We start from the raw sequence: 21,829 nt of genomic DNA, 5'->3' as shown, positions 1-21,829 counted from the left end.
TATGTAGCCCCACATGTACAATAGTTTTTGCACATTTTTTTCGATAATTTCCCTTTTATCAATATCTATGTATAATATTAGTTTATAATATTTATTAATAATATAAAAAAGGGAATTTTATTTTGCATGAAATATAATTTATATTAAAAGAGGCACTTCTCTTTATGTTCTTAATGATGTTTTGTGTATTAAAATAAGAAATGAACTACTGTAAAGGAAAATTGAAATTTATTATCATATATATAATATTATACAATATTTCCACATTTTTGATGTTTCCCATTCCTTTTAATATAATTTTTCATATATTTATCTTTTTCATTTAATTTCCTTTATTGTTTCCTACTTTTTTAATTTTGTACTATTTATAATAAATAGTAAAGAATATAATTAGAAAAAAATATGAAAAATTCATTAACATAACATGGATCATAAAACTTACAATGATACAAAAAATTAGCACAAATGAATTTTATAAAATTTTAAAACAAGTATTTTTCAAAGCTTGAAAATTCTGTATTATATACGATATTTTATTTGAAGAATTTTTAATATAAAATGGGGATTTATATATAAGAATAATATATTTATTTTATTATATTTTGGGGCGTAGCTAAATTATATAATAATTATACATTAAAGTGTATGCATGCAATAAAATAGGAAAAAGAAGCTTTGGAATATTTACATTCTTGTGTACAATTTTTGTGAGCATTATATATGCTATACTTATAAGCATTATCCCCTATAACAGATATGTAATGATTTTTAAGTTATAGCTTATAATATCGTTATATTTGCTATTGCTTTTATTAATGTAGTAAATATTGATTAATATATATATATATATTCTTTTATATGTTTTAAAAAGAAAACATATAGTAAGTATATCTTAAGGATTTGATACGTTTATTGCTAAAAAATTATTATTTTATCGTTTAAAAAATTAAAATATAAATGGGGGAAAATATATAATATAAATAAAATAAAGTTAAAGTACATAAAAAATAATGCATATATTATAATTTACCGAAATAAGACGTTTTTTTATTAATATACGATTTAATGCTTATATATTATATCCTATACGCATCAAATATCCTTTATGTACATTTCGGAATATATGATGAATAAATAAATATAAATATATATATATAATTTTATATACAGGTTTATTTTATTATTTTGAATTAAAAACTTGGAATTTTTCGAAGAAAAATGATAGCTTACCATATATGAAATAAGAAACTAATTTATTATTATTTTTTTTGTTTCTTAAAAAAGTATAAAAAATAAAAATAACAAAAAAATACATATATATAATTATATATTATATATGCATTTGTGTATAATATACATTTTAACATTTGTAAACAATAATATACATTTAATAAGAAAATGCTTATTTTATACCCCAAATTTATATTTTGTGCTAATTTTTTTTGCATAAGATAAAATATAATGATATAATATAAAGCAAAATACGAATTTCTTATTTAATAATATATAAGAAAACATATATTATGAAATAAATTATTCTTGAAATGAAAATAAGAACGAAATAATATATGCCTTACAATAATTAATACATTATTTATACATATTTATATAGTAATAATTATTATAACATATATTTTATGACTTGCTTATTATATATATTATACATATAATATTATATATATTTTTTATTTGCATTCAAATTCATCATATGAATATACATGTATGGATATAATTTAATCGTAAAATATATATAATTGGGGAAATTGTTCACCATTTCTATTACATTACATACATTAGGACACAATATAATAAATTTATTAAAAATATTTTTAGAATATTATTTTTTTATAATAATTAAAAAGAAAAAAGAATATCCAAAAGTGAAATGCTATTTTTAAATAAAATATTGAATATTGAAAAAACAATTGCTAAGTGAAAAGCATATACATATTACACATTCATGCATACATAATATATATACATATATTGTGTTAGTACTATTATTATTTTTTGTGTGCTGTGTTGTCAATTTTTATGAAAATGCTGGATATATTTCATCAATAGAATTTTAAAATATACGACTAGAAAGAGTAAAACATTAAAAACGCGCATATATATACATATATGAGTGTACAATATGTATATCAGCAAATACGCATAAGTGCCCTGAATTTTTTTTTGTTTTTTAGTAAGTTGGAAAAAACACATTCAAAACGTTTTTTCGGTATAAAGAAACAATTTTTAATTAGTTTACATATTATCTAAATTTGGCGCAAAAAGCGTATATGCATTTATATATAAGCCGACGAGAAAGGAGATAAATAATAGCATTGCTGAAGTAATACCAATTACAGGAATTATGTTTTTTTTTTGTGTGTTAGAAGAGAAGATAGATCATTGATGGATTTAAAAAAAAAATACAAAAGATAAAAGTGATAAGATACGGGGCTTGTTTATACATATATATACATGCATCATACATATAAGCGCATGCACAATTTGATACCCCTATCTTATATATGTGTGTAGTATGTAAAAAGCGAGAATATTTTGAACGTAAATGCATAAGAACTAAATTAAACTTCATACATGGATGAGAGAACGAAAATCGTAGATGTATGGGCAAATAATTTAGAGGAGGAATTTGAAAAAATAAGAGATATAATTGAAAGCCATCCTTATGTAGCCATTGACACAGAATTCCCTGGTATAGTTGCAAGACCGACAGGAAATGTAGTAGACTATAACTATCAAACAATAAAATGTAATGTAGATTTATTAAAGGTCATACAACTGGGTGTAACCTTTTCTAATGGGAAAGGTGTTTTACCTAAAGTATCAACATGGCAGTTTAATTTTAAATTCGACCTTGATAGTGATATGTATGCTCAGAATTCAATAGACTTTTTAAAATTAAGTGGAATAAATTTTGAAAAACATCAATCATTAGGTATTGAGCTATTACATTTTGGTGAAGTAATTATGTCATCTGGTTTAGTTATGAATGAAGACGTAAAATGGATATCATTTCATGGTTGCTATGATTTTGCATATCTGTTAAAAATATTAACATGCTGTGCATTGCCACATAGTGAAGGAGAATTTTTTGACTTATTACATGATTTTTTCCCATCGCTTTATGATATAAAATATTTGTTATTAAATTTAAATATTAAGCAATTAAGTCGCACATTTTCTTTACAAAAAATTAGTGAAATTTTAAGTGTCAAAAGAATAGGAAGACAGCATCAAGCGGGTTCAGACTCTTTAGTTACTTGTAAAACATTTTTTAAATTATTAGAATTATACTTTGACAATAAAATAGATGACAAAAAGTATTCAGGTATTATATATGGCTTGGGAACCACTATAAAAAATTATAATAATAAATTTGATGATAATGCATATAAGCATAATAACAACAATAACAATAACGGTAACAATAATGGTGTCTACTACGGAAATAATAATTATGGAAAGAAAAACAATAATAATGGTAATAATACATCAGGCTATGGAAATCATTATTCCAACGATAAAAATCACGAAAATAATAATAGCCAATATTGGGACGGAAAAAATGATATATCAGGAAATAATACTAACAGTCATTATATGCATAATAACATTAATGGTAATAATAATGGTGATTTATATGCTTATGTAGATAGTACAAACAATAGAGAATATATGATTGCTTTTAGTAAAGATGCAGTAAAAGGGAATATAAAAAGTGATGTATTATATAATTTATATTCAGATATGAATCAAAACAATTATAATATGATAGGAGGTATGAATAATATGGGAACAAATAATAATTTTAATACAAATATGTGCAATAATAACAATAATAACAACGGAAACATCAACAATACTAATGGAAATATGAACAATTTTGCTATTAATAAATATAATACATCACAAATAATTAATTCTATAAATAAAAATGGAAGAATGAGTTTAGTTAATAATACATACATTAATAATAATAACAATAAAATTGGAGATAATATTAACGAAAATAGCCATAGTAGAATGAACACCAATGATGTTAGTAATGGCACACATAGTATGGGAATGATGGATACTATTGGAAGCGTTGGGAATGTTGATGGAATTCCTAGTATGGGAAATGTAGGAAACTATAATCAAATAAATAATGGTAATAATAACGGAGGTAATAATTTTAACGACTGTATAAATTATTCTGATAATGGAAATAAAATGGGAATGGACTCTTCGAAACTTATGAATGTAATTTTTAATGATATTCACTCCAAGGTCGGGAATAATAGCTTAAGTAATGATTTGAGCAATATCAATAATGGAAGTTTAAAACGCATGGATAGTAACAACATGAGCGATGGCAATATGAACAGGAATATGGGAAATCTTAACAATGGCATAATAAATTTAAATGGGACAAATATAAGCAACTTAAATAATTCTATGATTTTAAATACATTAAACAATATGAACAACATTGGAAATATGAATATAAAAAATTTAAGAAATTTAAATAATGGAATAAATATTAACAATTTTAATAATGACATTCACGCTAATAATGTAAATATGAACAACATAAATATGAGTAACGGATGTGCTATGAATATTAATAATCAAAATGGAAGTATTAATAATATGAGCATAAATGGGAGTATGAATATAAATAATGTTTATGATGAATTTCGAAATATTGCAAATGTAACGAATAATGGTAGCAATAGTAACAATAATAATAATGTTAATGAATTAAATCATTTAAGAAAAAATAGTACTAAAAAATTGGATATATCCGATGATAATTTAATAAATGTATGTAAAGGGTCTTTTGAGTCATATAATACTAATAATAATGTGTTATCTGCCAATATGGCCCCAGGAAATTTAGGAACTAATAACAATAGTAATGTATGTATGGTCAATGCAAATTATGCTAATTATTCTAACCCAATTGGAAATAGCACTAATACTAACAATGCTACCAGCAATGGCAATAATATGTTTTTACATAATATGAACAATTCAAATATTGGGAGTAATGAAAATACCCAAATGAATAATCATAATTATTACTCCATGCAAAATAAATATAATTCAATGGGGAGTTTTTCAAATATTATAAATCCTATACTTGATAAAGGAGTAGCAGAAAATTGTGATTCTGAAAAAAGAATTATGGACAATAGAAACATAGTTAATAATAGGAACAAGAGCGCAAATAACAATAATAATAGCGACATTAACACAAAACTCAATATAAATAAAAATACAATCAATAATAAAATTAATGCTTCACATATTAATTACGGGAAAAATAACGGTATTTCAAATTCTTTAAATGATAATAATTCTAATTTTAAAGGAACACACAAAATTAATATTATGGCAAATAACGATATAATAAATAGTCCTACTCAAAATGGCACATCAAAAAACGAATTTAGCAATAGTAGTAATAGTAGCAATAATAGTAATAATAATAACGATGATGATATAAATACTTTGCAGCAGAATATTCATATAAATAGGGATGACAGTTTTAAAGATGATAAAAGTTCGAGTTTAAATAAAACAGCAATAGGTAACATGAATTTAAAGCACCCGCCACCTCCTCCTCCTCCACCTCCTCCCCCGCCTATAAATAATAATATGCCCAATATGTTGAACACTAGTAGTAGTATAGGCTCTATTAATGGAAATAATAGTGAAAATAATAATGATCCCAATGTTAACAAAAATAACGGTATTATGAAAAACATAAACTCTTCTTCCTCTATGAATAATATCATCAATATATTAAATGGTAATACCAATGAAATAAAAGGGAGTAATCCCAGCAGCTCTAATAACACCAACAATTTGACAAAACATCCTTCAAATGGTTCTAATGTAAGCAATGGAAACAAAATGAATTATACATATGGTAATACAAGGGGAAATTATGTAAACAGTGTAAACAGAAATAATTCAAATTGCTCTAATAGCTCCAATCCAGATCATATGTATAATAATAGTGTATCAAATAAAAGTTCAGTTGATAGCTCAAATTATATACCAAATGTTAATATAAATCGCGATAACACAAATAATTCTAATAAAATAGGAAAAAGCTTCAGCTCTGTAACAAATATAAATAATGGTATGAACGACCAAAATAGCATTAACGGAATTAATAATAGCATTATTAGCAAAGATTCTATAGGAAGCAATAATAATGATGGAAATGTTTTGGTTTCTGTTAAAGACCACACTCAAAGTAATAGTAACACTAGTAGGAGCAATAGCAAAAATAGTTTGATGGATGGCTCTAAAGGCAGCAATTATAGTGGCAATAACAATAAGAATAGTAAAAATAATAATAACAATAAAAATGGAAATAAAAATAATAAGAGCAAAGGGAAAAATAAAAATATTACTGATAATAGTCATGCTAATGGTAATAAAAGTAGTGATAAAAATAGTAATAAAGGTAATGATAATAATGGAAATAACAATAAAGGTCGAAATAACAACAATAATTCTGTGAAAAATAAAGTTAACGATAAAAATAATGAAGATAGCATTTTTGATAATAATGCAACAGATAGTAACTACGTTTTAATTAATCAAAGAAAAAATGACAACAAAAATTATTCAAATTTAAGTGTCAAAGGTGATGATAATATATCAAGAATTAATAATAACAGTGCCATAAATAATTCAAATCAAGAATTAATTGACGAGCAAACCAAAACACGAAACGCAGATAAAAATATATACAATAATTTTTACAACAATGTGAATTATTTTAAATCTGATAATAATATGAAACAGCATAGCAGAATAGTGGGAAGAGGCAATGGATTTCCTAAAAATAATACAAACCAATTATTAATGAAAAATAATTTTCATAATAATGGGTTATTAAATAATGAAATGTTAAGCCATGGAGTAAATAATGGTGATAAAAATGATTTTATTAATAATAACGACAATTTGAATCCTCAAAACAATTATTCCAATAATGGAAATAACTATGGAAATGATGTAAATAATTACACAAATAGCTTAAATAATTACACAGGAAATATAAATAATAATTACTCAAACAATTTAAATAGCTACACTAACAATATAAATAGCTATGCAGATATGTTAAACCAAGGAATAAACTACAATTCGAATATAAAAAATAACAACAATAAGGGAGTGACAAATTATGGCGAAGACTCACATAATAAAATGGGAAGTTTTAGTATGATGAAGATGGGAAGGATTAATCATGTATCGAACAACTTTAAAAATAATAATGGCAATACAATTAATAATAACAATTTTGACAATAATAATGAAGTAAATCAAAACAAATTAAATGATACCATTAGCATGAATGCAACAAATAATTTTATGAACAAAAAAATGAGTAAAGAAAATATAAATATGGCTAATTATTCTATGGTAAATAATATTAATATGAATAGCTTTTATATGAATAATGAAAATTCAATTGGGAAAATAAATATGAATCACGGAAATCAAAATAACAGTAATTTTTTTTATGACAATAATGAAAATGGCGGGAGTAATATTGCTAACATAATTTCAAATGATCAAAATTATAATTCCTACTCAGAAAATTTTACAAATAAATTATCTAATAAATCATTGAATGAAAATAATAATAGAAGCTTACATGGATCTATATACAATGAAAAAAGAGACAGCTCAAAATTAAGTTACAATTACAATGAACAAATTTTTTTAAATGAAAATATGCTAACAGAAAATATGGGATCTTTTGAATCGGCACAAGAAAGCATTTATTCTTATCCAAATTATGACATTAAAAATAAAGATAGAAATTATTTTTACGATTCTTAAATTTTGAAAAAATATATGTTGTATTAATAAGTTTAAGAAATAGTTACCACTCAAATAATCAAAAGCCACATATATAAGCCTATTTAGCTGATTAATTAAATAATTTTGGGGACTCACTAATTTTTTAATTTTAAATTCAAAGGGGGAGGATGAAATAAGAGGCAGACCAAGATTTTAAACCATATATTAAAAAATCCACTTTTTTCACATAAAATAACAATAATAAAATATATATGGATATATGATTATTCATATATCCATATAAATATAATACCTTTATTATGTTTGTAATTCTACATAGCAATATGTATTCACATCAGTAACAATTAATAAAGGTTATTGTGTAAATGCAAATTAGAAAGTAATTTATATGTATATATATTTTATATATACATATATTTATAATCATTTTTAGATCAAATTAATTATATTAATCCGCTAAATCAATACAGAATAATGTATTAAAATCCAAATTTATGCATTATTTCACGTATTGTTACATGAGTATATATATTTATTATATGAGAGAGAAAGGGGAAAGGCATATAACTGTATTATTTCATGGAATGAACAAATGTGAAAACATATTCATTTCAAATGCCCACATTAATGGACCTTATGTATATGCATTGTATATGTCCCTTGTATGTACAAATACATGCAGCTTTATTTTTTATTTTATTATACGTGTGTTTATCACACTATATATTATAACGTTTCATTTTATTGTATATTTATATATTAACGACATTTTATATTCTGCCTTTTATAATAAGGGAATAGTGCTTATTCCTTATTACCCTCCCCCTATTTTATGTTTTTTCCCTTTTTCTCTCTATACTATATATATAACTATATTTTATTATTTTTTTTCAAAGTTTTAATATACATATGTATCAGTATATATAAGGAGAAATGTTTTTCTGTTTTAAGTGTTTTTTATATTATGCATAATAATTCTTTTTATTTTTTTTTTTTCATTTTTATATTATTTTTTTTTATGTGTAAATTTGCTTTTTATAGCCTATATATCTGTGTTTATATTTTTATAAATTTTTTTTATCAAGTACCTAGTTAAATATATACATTTATATTTAAAGAATCTTTTTTATTAATAATCAACGAATATAACTAAAATATATGTATTATTTATTTAATTATTAGTATATTAAATATAAATTATTTATAACCAAATTACAACAAAGTTCGAATGTTCTCGATACAATCCGCTTTTTTATATGGTTCTTATACATATAAAAAGACATGAAATTATTAAAGGTATTATCAACTGGGTAAAATGGGAAACTATCGCACATCTTAAAAAATATTTATTATTTTTATTAAGGTTTTTATATGGTCTTAAAAAAAATTAAATAAAAATATACATATATCTATATACTTGCATGCTACCATATTCTAATACTATAAAATTCAAAATGAAGAACATTTTTTCTATTACAACAATAATAATTTTTAGGTTTATGTATTTATTATAATGGTGAATAATGTGCAATTTCAAACTATTTTGTATATACAATATATAAGTGTGTATGGTTATGTCTATGCATAAAGATGATACATATTCACACACTTATTTATGTAACATATTACACTATTTTTCTATTAAAATTTATTGAAAACAAATATGATAGTGTATTTTTTTCTACATATTTATTTGTAAGCATGTTACTTTGAATTAATTTTAATTGTGTATGTATGTGCACATAATACCTGATTAAGCATTTTAAGAAAGAAGAAAAAATAAGTAGTGTTAACCTTAATGATAAAAAAATAGAACATGTTTTTACAATAGTTCTTCACATATTTAAATGTGTTAATATCACGCCAATATCAAATAAAAATTATTCCACATTAATAGGTATTTTGTTGTATCTATGTATATTTAGCTATTAAATATATAAATATAGCCTTTATGAACATATCTTTTCCTTATTATTAATTGGAATAATTTCCCCAATAATCAATCCGTAAATAAAAAAGCAAAACTGCTTATTTACATTGAAATATAAGAAATATGTATTTGTAAAAATCGTAGTTTATTTATTTTAACAACATTGATTATAAATAGAAGATCATTTTTATCATGTGTATTATCAAATAAATAGTAAAAAAACGCATAAAAATTTATTCCTTTCAAATAGTGTTATATATTTAAAACATTTTTTTAGAATGAATTTCAGTGAAAAAATATAACACAACGATAAAGAAGTCAATAAGGCTATAATATGTATAAAATTAGAATATGCAATGAATATTCTTTTTTTATTTTATCCCTTAAAAATATGCTTATTTTATTATTTCGGTATTTTATCCTCAGTCACGCTATAAAAAATTTAATATATATTTTTGTTTATTATTGTAAATATATTAGCATTAAAACCATAAATGTAAAAAAATATAAGCATTACACTGTAGTATTAATAAATTTATAAATCTTGTGAATTTTTTGATATGTAAGTAATTTATATAAATGCATAAATACACTGTATAGATAATTATATGTATATATATACTTATATATACATATTAATCCCTTTTGCTTCTTTGTACGCTCTCCTTATTTCACCTTGAAATAAAGAAATATTATAATTCTAATATATGGCGATTTATTGATGAATAAAAATATACTTTTAAAGTGATTTCACTCGAAAATTTAAAAACATATATTTTTATATATTAATACGCCTATATATACAATACCCAGGTACATGAAATGTAAGTATTATATTTGTAGCTTCTTTTTCGCTATAATACAAATTTACCTAACTAGTCATATTAGCCGTTAAAGAACTTTTCCTTTACAATAATTTTATCACCATTCTTCTTTTATTAATATATATGTTTTTTTTTATCCCTTTGCATGCACAATAGTATGAATGGCAATGAGAAATTGAAAAAAATTTTAGACGAAAAAGAAGATCTTGCCGATGCAAAAGATGATGAGGATTCATTGACTGAAAATAATCAAAAAGCATTTGAAAACATTTCCAAAAAAAATTATGAGGTACTTAAATTTTTAAATAAAGATGAACTCTTTTTGCTAATTGATAAATTAAATAAGGATGATAAGCTTACCAAAATAATAGAGGACGACATAAAACAAGAAACCCTTGACTCTCTAAAAAAGGTTAGTCTCTGAGAATATAAATGAATATTAAAACGTTTAGCTTAATATAGCTATATATTTTGTGTATTTAATTTAATCTATAAAATTGGCTATGCTTGTATTTTTGTTTCATTCGTTGTCTAATTTGTATTAATTTTTAATATTTTTGTTTTCCCTCAAATTATATAGTATGAAGATGAGCAATATGATACCATAAAATTGGACAAAAATGATGAAGAAAATGTAGAAGAAAATGAAGAAGGTGACGAAGAAGAAAATGATTACATGAGATTATGCAAATACATTCCACTAAGATTAACATATGATGAAAGATTATATTTGAGATTATTAGAAAGCACATTGGAAGTAAGTGAATATACAGACAAGATTGATATATATCATAGTGGTAATAAGAGTCGAAAAATAGTGAGAGAAATAAAAACATTATGCTCTATATTATCAGGGTTAATTATAGCTAACAATTATGAGAATGGGCAAAAATTAATTCGTGATCGAGATTTTTTAAAAAATAGCAGTTTTTTTAGTTTCGTTTTTGAAATAGGACGACGATATAAAATATTAAATCCAGATAGAATGAGAAGTAGCTATGGTAAATTAATGTATTTCTTAATGGATACAAGAAGAGAAGATATATATGAGCTATTATCTTTTGATTGTGTATCTCCAATAAAAACTGTTTATGATTTATTAAAGAATAAAAAAAATGGATTTCAATTATTAAAAGATGATTTAATTAAAAAAGCTACAATGGAAATAAATGCAAAAGGTAGTAGAAATGAAATACAAAAACAAATTAAACAAAAAGAAGAAGCAATAAAATATTTATCAAGAAAGTATTCAAATAATAGTAACAAAAATATATTTAGAATTAATATACCTATATTTAGTAATCAAAATTTAGATGAAAATGATACAAATGAAAATCAAGAATTAGAATATTTATCATCTGAAGAAATAGAAAGATGCTTATATAGTCTATGTGATTATAATACACATATAAAAATGTTTTGTGAACCTTGCGAAATTATGATAGATTATTTAAAAACATATTATGATCCTCATAATAAAGATCCACATTATTCTTTATCTATTGAAGCGGGAAGGCACGGAAGTAGATTAACACATTCCCATAATAGACAATACATGTATGTATTACAAACATTATATTTATGGAAAGAGATTGGAGAGCATATGTTTTTTCTATGGGCATGTGCAGAAAATGACATGCTTGATTTTAAAAACCCATATAGATTAATGGATACAGGACAAGGATTAAATCGAATGCAAAGTGGCCATAAAGTATTAAGTGCCATGAAGAAAATTCTTCATAATGTTCAAAAAAAATTAGGAGGATGGGTTGGATCTAGCATGATTCACATGGGAGATACAAACATTCCAAATACTTTTATGTTTATTGATAAATATACTCAGGTAATTTTTATTATATCCTTATCCATATATGTGCCGAATTTAGATGATCTTATATCTATTTTATCGTGTGTACCCAAATAGTATATAAGAACAAAAAGGCAAAATGAAACAAGAAAAAATCATATGAAAATTTTAATAAAACCTTCATTTTATATTTTTTCAGGTACCACGAATATTAAACCCAATAGTTATATGTTTAAGAAAAATCGATGAACTATATAATTCCACACCTTCTATGAAAAATTATATTAACAATGAATTTAAGGGGGCGCAAAATTTAAAGTAAGAACAAAAAATTATAATTTAAATTGCATCAAACCACAGGAATGTTTACTATTGTATTAGTTATTTGTATAAAAATATATGATTTATTCAATCTTTCTAACATTTTTGTACATATTATTTTACATTTTTTTTCAACACTTTTAAAGAATGATGATTACTTGCGATTTCTTTCGTCACGCTTTTGATGGTAGCGGTGGTGATAATTTCAACGAAGCAGGAAGTTGCATTGATGGCCGATTGACATCCGCTTGGAATTGGTGTTCAAAAATTGAGAAGAAAGTTTATTTCCCTATTTTTTTACTAACTGGTTTTATTGGATTTGATGGGTCTTTTTAAAAGAATAAAAACAAAACCATAGAAATGGCGAAATCGCCCCAAGCATGGAAAAAAACACTATTACATTTTTTGGTATTGTGATATTTTGTTTTTAATTATTTCCAATTGCTTTGCAATGTATATGTTAGTTTTAATTCCTATGTAATTTAATGGAATATCGGCTTCACATAAGCATATTACATATATACATATTATATTGGCATATTTGCAGTTTCAAACTGCTATATATTTTTGGGTGTATATTGATCGAATATATTATTAACATTTATGAAATGCCATAATATGCTCTAACATATTTTTATTTTTTTGCATTTCTTTTTAAATATTACTGTTGGCAATTTTGTAAAATTAAAATACGTTGTTAATTTTATAAATATAACTTGAAAATACCAAAAAAAAAAATAAAAAGCTATTATAAAATTAATTTAAAATAAAAATTACTAAAAATAAATGAGTAACATACAATTCTTTAAAATATAGTGTGCCCCTATGAATTTGCATGCTGCTAGTCGGCATTATCTATATATTTTTTTTTGGAAAATATATTAATTTATTTATATCAAATTAGTAATTTGTTATTTGTTCAATGGAGAAATACCAAAAAATATATATAATAAAGAGTGATATATTTTATAATAAAATTAAAAAAAAATATAATTTGGTTTGATACAAGCCAAAACAACTGTAATTAGCTTTTAAAAAAATACTTAATATAATTCTATAGATGGTAAGATTGTGAAAACTATTCAATATATAAGGATACAAAAATATATAAACACCATAAAAGGTATGAATTATATGTAACTAGCAAAAAAACATTGCATACATTTTCTAATAATATACTAAAATGAAAGAAGAAAATATCGAGATCCAAGAAATAACTGAGAAGATAGATAATATAATTGCAACAGCGAATGATGATTCACAAAATAAAAGAAAAGACGAATTTGTGGATGATGAGTATGCATATAGTTTATGTGATAACTACAAAAGTAAAAAAACACGAAATGTTGTTATATATTTGTTAAGTAAAGATATTAATGTATTATATTTCAAGGACGAATATAAAAATATTATATTAATTAATTTCCTAAGATGGTGTCAATTAAACAATTTAAATGTTAAAAAATATCATGATATATTTTTAAAACATGATATTTCTTTATTAATACAAAATAATGAAACATATTTAAACTTTTTTTTAAAACCAATAATTAATAATGATAGATTATTATGGGATATAAATGCAGAAACTTTTAACAATTTTAATCTACAATTTGATATAATGTCTCAAAGCAGAAATGAAAAAGATGACAGTATCAATACTATTTATAACAATACACCCCTTGTTTATGACCAAACATTAAAGTTAAAACTTAACGAATTTATAGTTAACTCTTCAGATGACGATTCTTATTTTTCTAGTGACGATACAAATTCAGTTTATGCTTATTCAGATAAAAGTGAATCTCTTGACCCTGATGATATGCTTGATGATTATAAGAAAACCAAAAATCTTGATATAAAATCAGTCTCTATGAATAATTACAACAATATCGATAAAAAAAATGAAGTAGATATTACACCTTTGTCAGACAAATTAAGCACAATCAATAATGGTATTGCTAATAATAGTGAAGAAGGTAATAAAAATATCTCATCCAATTTTATTATTGATTCAAATAATATGCAAGATTCCAATTTTTCTGCAACGAAAAAAAATGCTAATAATATAAAAAAGGGAATATTATCAAGCATGAACAATATTAATATTAATCATTTAGTAAATACAATTGTAAACAAAGATGATGATGAAATATTCGATAATATATATAACGAAACAAATGATACAAATGAGCTAGTAGACAAATTTGTAAGCACATTTGAAAATAAAAACGAACAAGTAAAAAGTTTATGCAAAAAAGTTAGTAGTATGGAAAAAATCATAAAGCATTTAATTAATGAAATTATTAAAAGAGATATAATAATAAATAGAGAGCAAAGTATAGAAACCAAAAATGAGCACATAGAAGATAATAAAATATTTGATAAAAATGTATTAGATAATACAAAATATTATGGTATCAACAAAATTATGGAAAATAATAATACGAGAGTAGGAAAAAAAATAAATAGTTCTCGTAATTATAATTCTAGCGATAAAAGCCATATATGCAGCGACGAAGATTACGACATGTGCAGTAATGTTGCAAACCATCCAGGAAGCGACGACGAAAATAGGAATGAAAAGAATAATAATGATAAAACGAAGAGCACAGATGATTACTATTTCGATAGTTATAACCATACGAGTATACACAGAACTATGATCCTTGATAAAGTTCGAACAAATAGTTATTATGAATTTATAACTAAAAATAAAGAAATATTTAAAGATAAAATTGTCTTAGATATAGGTTGTGGGTCTTCTATCATATCTTTATTTTGCTCTGATTATGCTAAGATAGTTGTTGGTATAGATAATGCAGAAAAAATATTAAATAAAGCCCAAAAAATAACAAAAGAGAACCATGCTAAAAATATATATTTATTTCAGGGAAAATTAGAAGACCATGACATATATATTGACAAGGAGGAAAAAAATATATATTATATAAATAAAAGCGAAAATATCGAAAATTATAAAAAAACAAATAATATAACTAGCGAATTAAAAATATTAAAATTTGATATTATTATTTCAGAATGGATGGGGTATTTTTTATTTTATGAATGTATGATAAATACTATAATATATGCTAAATATATGTATTTAAAAGAAGATGGATATATTTTCCCAAACATTGTACACTTATATTTAGCGGGGTATAATGATTCAGATTATATAAATAATAATTTTTTAATATGGGATAAACCTATGTATAACAAAAACTTTTCACAGCTTAAACCAAATAGTAAACAATTTGTACAAACTGCTAAAATCGTAAATGCTGATAAAAATAATATATCTACTGATATAGTTAAGTTTGCAACTATAAATATGTACACATTTAATAAAAACGATCATTTATATGTTAATTCAAAATTTAAAATAAAAATTAATCCTGATAAAATGGTAACGACATTATGTTTTTATTTTGATTGTGAGTTTCATATGTTTTCATATAGTGAAAGCATGAAAAATACATATGAAATAAATAATATGAGCAAATCAGGTAATGTTGTCACATTATCAACAAGTATTTTATCTGAAAAAACGCATTGGAAACAAACACTTTTACATATATATTTCCCAAATTACAATATTGCAAATATTATAACTAATAACAACAATGATGATAATTATTTATCTGGGAATATATACATATCACAAACAAGCAACAAATCAAGAAATGTCAACATATTGTTGGATATAGATAAAAATAAAAATATAAACGTGAATGAATCGTGTAATTGTTATTATTCAATAGATTAATTTGTTCCTTAAAAAATATTATACTTTTTACTATTTTTTGAGCTGTGTTGAAAATGTTTTTTTTTTAAATATATTAATTGCCAATAGACTCGTCTACTTTATAAAGATAGAAAAAGAGGGTAAAATGGCTCAAGAAAGCCTTCATTACGTTTCTAGATAGTGCCTTGACATTAGTGGATTTTTTTCCGTAAAAGAAATCATATAAAAATGCTTCATTATTGTAAACAGTATGTACATCGTGTCTTAATAAATAATAAAACATATTCCATTTAATTGTTTGTGGTGGAATAAACATTTCTACCTGATTCATATTTTTATACCAGCTTCTTTTTTTATAAAGATAAGCATATTTATCAAAAAAATATATAAATGAATGATAAGGATTGCTATTTTCAGGGATCTTCATAAACTTTTTAAATTCTGAATTTTTCATAATATTCATAATTCCTCTTATGTATATATCATTTATACTTTTCATTATTGGTCTGTTTAATGCAACCGGAACAGATACAGGAGTACAAAATATTGAGTTATTGATATTAGTGCGCGCAGTTTCTGGATCAACGCGAGGATTCACATTAAATATATTTCCAAGTGTAGGTTTGGCCGACACAGTAAAGCACGCATTAATATCAAACGTAGTTATACCTTCATTTTTATCATGAATTATTGAAACTAATGAGTCATTTGATATGGAAAGAATATCCTTAGAATCTATATTGGTCTCAATAGCTCTTTTCATTTTTGTCATTCTTTTCATTTCATCTTTATGTATTTCACCAATCTTAGTATCTAATCTTTTCGTAAAAAACTTTTTAAGGATAATTGCGTTTTGACATAATTTGAAATAACTATTTTCTGGGTTTTCACATTCATCTTGTGATGTTACTGAATATATATTTTTAGATTGATACGTTTTGTAAAAAAGTAAATACGATTTTTTATCATAATTACAATAATCGATTATATAAGAAAGCTTTATATTATCATTTACATCAAATAAGCATGATGAACCATTTTCTATATTAATTAGTTGGTCATGTATATCTCCATGCATTTCATTTTTTATTACAAATTCTATATATTTTGTACTTTTATATGTTTTACTATATTTTAACATATAGTTATAGACAGATTTTAATTTTAAATTACTATTAGCTAATAAATAAGTTCCATTGTAATTGTCATAATAAGATAAGTCATTTTGCGTAGACCTTCCCTTTGAAGTATTTTCATTAAAGTCCATATAATCAGGGTAGTTTGCTTCAGTAAATGATTTCAGATCACCCATTTCTTCGTTAATATAATTATCTGTATTTATTGGTGCAGTACCATGGCTAGTCGCTTCTTCATAATTAGGTAATTCATTACGTTCATAAATAATATTCTCTTCTGATGAATTACTTTCATCATAGGAATTTTTATACATATTAAAGGAATCCCTTAATGCTTGTTTCATTTCATTGAAAGTTTTATGTGTGGTAATAAAATTTTTCACAACTTTGATTTGGTCTCTCAAACGATCAACAACTTTTTGTTGATGCCCTTTAAATTCTTTATGAGATAATATATAATTTTGATCACTTGTAGTATAAAAAGAATTCCTTATAACATGATTTTGAATAAAATTCGTGTACCTGTTAATATATTCATATATAATAGCTTCATCACGATCTATTTTCGGATTACTTAATATTGGGAAGGAAATTTTTTTATTATTTTCAACTCTAAATGAGACTCTATGGATAGGTATAGAGAAATTATTCAATGTTCTATGTAAATGCTTATAAGCATCAACTGGATGGTTTTTATCAAATATAAAAAATTTGGTGTAATGAGTAGTAACAAATGAATTAATTAAGTTATCTGCTGTGTTAATATTTATATTATCTGTATATAAATAAATTTTTTGCATAAAGTTACGACGTTTCATATCATTTTGATCGCCAACATATGATAGCCAGTTATAAAAAATCAATGGGTCTCCTTCAGATTCATATTCAACATCGCTTGTAAGTACATTATAATCACTAGCTTGTTTACGAGATATATTTCTATATGTATCATATGTATACAGCAATAGATTAGTTCTTCCACTTCCCATTATTGAATGTGGTGTATAGACATTTTCAGACATATTCATTGGGACAATAAAATGACTTAATTTGGGGCTTTTATATACATATCTATTTGGAATGTATGGTTTCGGTTTTTGATCATAATTAATTATTTCATTAACAAAAGATATAAATTGGCCTAAATTATGTTGTGGTACATGCTCACATATGGGATTATTTTTTATATAATTAAAAAATGGGAAGTTATTTGATACATTAATGTCGGATAAATAAGCAGGGATATTATATAGTCGTAAATAGTATTCATTTCTAATGTTTAAAATGAAATAACTCAATGATCTCATGTGCATCGATGAATGAATACCCAAAGCAGAATAAAAGCTTACTAATTCGTCAGTGTCTAAATCAGAATAATAATTAACATTCTTAAAAAATGCCATCAATGAACCTGTATTTTTTTTAAAATTATAATCTAATTTTTCATTTACAGCTAATATGCAAAACAATTCTGGGTTTACTAAATAAAACAATTCTTTAAAATCTCGCAGTTTAGCTAATTTAGATGTAACAAATTTAGGAATCCATCTAATAATATGTCTATATTTTGATATATTTTGATAACCTATTGTAAGATCTTCCATATTTGCATATATTCCAGATAATGGTGATGCTGTTAAAGTAGCACCTAATAAATTAAATTTTTTATTTAAAATATGGTAATGCAACCTTTTTACAAATTTTATAGATATTTCCTCGTCATCATCGTCACTTAAATTATTATTTGCAGATTGATAGGAATAATGAAAATTATCATAAGTATTATTATCAGCGTCAAATGTGCCACTGGTTTTAGATGTATCTTCTTCGTCATTCTCAATATCGTTTTGTCTAACATCCGAGGTCAGATTAGCATGTCCTTTGAAAGATGACCCAAAATTTTTACCACCCGATGTTTTTTGTTTTGAACGTCGGAATAATTTTTGTTTATTCAATTGCTTCGCCTCAGACCATAAACGATCATATTCAACATTATAATCGTCAAACATATCTTCAAAGTCATCTGTTAATTTTTTTTTTTCAGGAGTATATTTAAATGATTTGTACAAACAATGATGATCATATTTAAAATATGGATCACTTCGATATTTTATTGTACTTTTATCAGATATTATATTTACGTCTGTTAATGTTCGTTTGAAATTGTCATTCAATATTGCTAATATTGTTCTTTCATTTTCCATATCTATTAATGAAATATTTGCTGTCTTCCATATTTCTTTATCTAACGTGAAAACAATTCTACCAATATTACCTCCCACACAATGCGAGTGCATAAGTACATCATATGTATGGCATGTATCATCATTTAATAAATGCTTGAATGTCATAGATAAACGATTTGCGATAAGGAATGCATAATTAGCATGAGCGTGTACTCCTTCATCACCAGTAAAATTTGTTATTACTACAAATGGCGCAAATATTATATATTTATGATATTTTTTTTTTAGCATTACATCATACTTTATTAAAGCTGTTTGGGGACTCCATATTCTATAATCATTTGCATTTCTTGAATTGGGTCTTCCATGTAATAATATATTGATTGCGCAACGAAATTGCTTTTTTTCAAAAGGTGTATTATTCTTTATATTATTATGTCTTTCTTTTTTATAATTATTATATTCTTTTGTTTCATATACATAATATTCATTAATAGATCTTACAAAGTCTCCCCTGAAATTAGGATGTTGTAAATCAACAAAAGGATTTGTTTCGAGAGGATGGAGCTTCCATTCTTCGTCAATATCGTTTTCAAAACTTACCTGTAGAAAAAAAAATATGTATATATACGTGTCTACACATATAATGCATAGCATTTTCTTGATTTTCTTTTGGGATTTTTTTACTTACATTATCACTAGGGCTCGAGCATAATACATATGCACCATATTTAACAAATAATAACAATAGCAATATAAAATGCTGCATTTTTTTCTCTTTATAAATTAATTCTAAATTTTCATATTTCAAATAAGATTATTTCATTAACTTGAAAAAGGTATCGCAAATTAGGGATGGATAAATATATATTATGTATTATGGTTACATAGCCTATTAAATATTATACTTTATATTGAATTCTGTGCACTAACTAAAAAAATACTAAATTTTATAAGTTGTACAAAAACAATTATAGAAAATACAAATAAAACAATGGATATTAATCTAACACATACAACCGCCTACGTTTATACATAGTAACAATCAAAGCTGAATAAAAAATTATTAAATAATATATCAAATAAATTTTACTAAAACACAAATATTAAAGGTAAAAATATTAATCAAAATTTATTATTATTATCAAAAAATATATATATGATTAAAATGAGGGTGTATATATATGTGCATATACTTCTAATGTTTAACAAACACAAATATTATGATGTGGATTCTTTCATGTTTTTCCACATTTATTTTATCTTTTTATTTAAACACTAACATGTGATATTTATAATTACACTGTATATAATACTAAAAACTATGTTTTATAGATAAATTTATAATTGAAAAAAACAATTTAATTGCAACCGGAATACATTAATAGACGAAGAAATAAATATGACAAATTATCTATTAATGCGATATTGAAATACATATATTTGTTCGTTATTTTTTTTTAAACAATAAAAATCATAGTAAATTTTATATATGGATAATAAAGTTATGATTAAAACATAAAACAAAAAAATTAATGTTATAGTATATAGCATTCATCAAAGAAGGAAAATGTATATAGATAAAGCACACCAAAAAATATAATTATATGTAATATTGTTTATATAATAAATATTAAAAATAAAAAGATAAAAGAAATATTAATCTAAAATAGATTAATTAAATATCTATTTGTTAGTTTAAAAAAAAGTCATCTTTGTAAATCCAGATGTGAATGCTTATACGATATGCATAATTTGGATTCATTTGACTTAAGTGTTATATATCTTTATATTTATAAATGTAAACATTTTAAAATTTCAATAAAATATAAGTGTGAAATGTATGTCAATGCATATGTGTGCATAAATAAAATACAACATAAACAAATATATTTATTCGTTTAATATGTGTTTTCCTATGCGAAGATAAAACTATAAGTATACAACTTTTTACACACATTTACATAAAAATATAATTAAAAAATAAATAAAGTTTGTGATGTGTGACTTTTTAAATCATATG

General features: G+C 23.5%; 4 protein-coding genes across 4 annotated transcripts; 3 read left to right on the top strand and 1 right to left on the bottom strand.

Moving 5' to 3' along the window:
- Window positions 1–2,589: 2,589 nt before the first annotated feature.
- PVVCY_1402810 (CCR4-associated factor 1, putative) lies at window positions 2,590–7,869 on the top strand (the record flags this gene model as incomplete). The annotated part of the gene is made up of 1 exon (XM_008624745.1): window positions 2,590–7,869. One exon carries the CDS (start codon window positions 2,590–2,592, stop codon window positions 7,867–7,869), a length of 5,280 nt encoding a protein of 1,759 aa, XP_008622967.1.
- Window positions 7,870–10,762: 2,893 nt separating this feature from the next.
- PVVCY_1402800 (conserved protein, unknown function) lies at window positions 10,763–13,069 on the top strand (the record flags this gene model as incomplete). Its single annotated transcript, XM_008624746.1, has 4 exons — window positions 10,763–11,017; window positions 11,186–12,448; window positions 12,612–12,730; window positions 12,880–13,069. 4 exons carry the CDS (start codon window positions 10,763–10,765, stop codon window positions 13,067–13,069), a joined length of 1,827 nt encoding a protein of 608 aa, XP_008622968.1.
- An 847-nt stretch (window positions 13,070–13,916) lies between these two features.
- Window positions 13,917–16,505, top strand: PVVCY_1402790 (histone-arginine methyltransferase CARM1, putative; the record flags this gene model as incomplete). Its single annotated transcript, XM_008624747.1, has 1 exon — window positions 13,917–16,505. The coding sequence occupies one exon, from the start codon at window positions 13,917–13,919 to the stop codon at window positions 16,503–16,505; it is 2,589 nt and encodes an 862-aa protein (XP_008622969.1).
- A 73-nt stretch (window positions 16,506–16,578) lies between these two features.
- On the bottom strand, window positions 16,579–20,575 carry PVVCY_1402780 (conserved Plasmodium protein, unknown function; the record flags this gene model as incomplete). Its single annotated transcript, XM_008624748.1, has 2 exons — window positions 16,579–20,409; window positions 20,498–20,575. The coding sequence occupies 2 exons, from the start codon at window positions 20,573–20,575 to the stop codon at window positions 16,579–16,581; spliced, it is 3,909 nt and encodes a 1,302-aa protein (XP_008622970.1).
- Window positions 20,576–21,829: the final 1,254 nt, after the last annotated feature.

This window comes from Plasmodium vinckei (assembly GCF_900681995.1).
Source record: "Plasmodium vinckei vinckei genome assembly, chromosome: PVVCY_14".
Classification (NCBI taxonomy): domain Eukaryota; phylum Apicomplexa; class Aconoidasida; order Haemosporida; family Plasmodiidae; genus Plasmodium; species Plasmodium vinckei.
The sequence above is the reverse complement of the archived record's forward strand: the minus strand, read 5'-3'. Positions and strand labels throughout refer to the sequence as shown.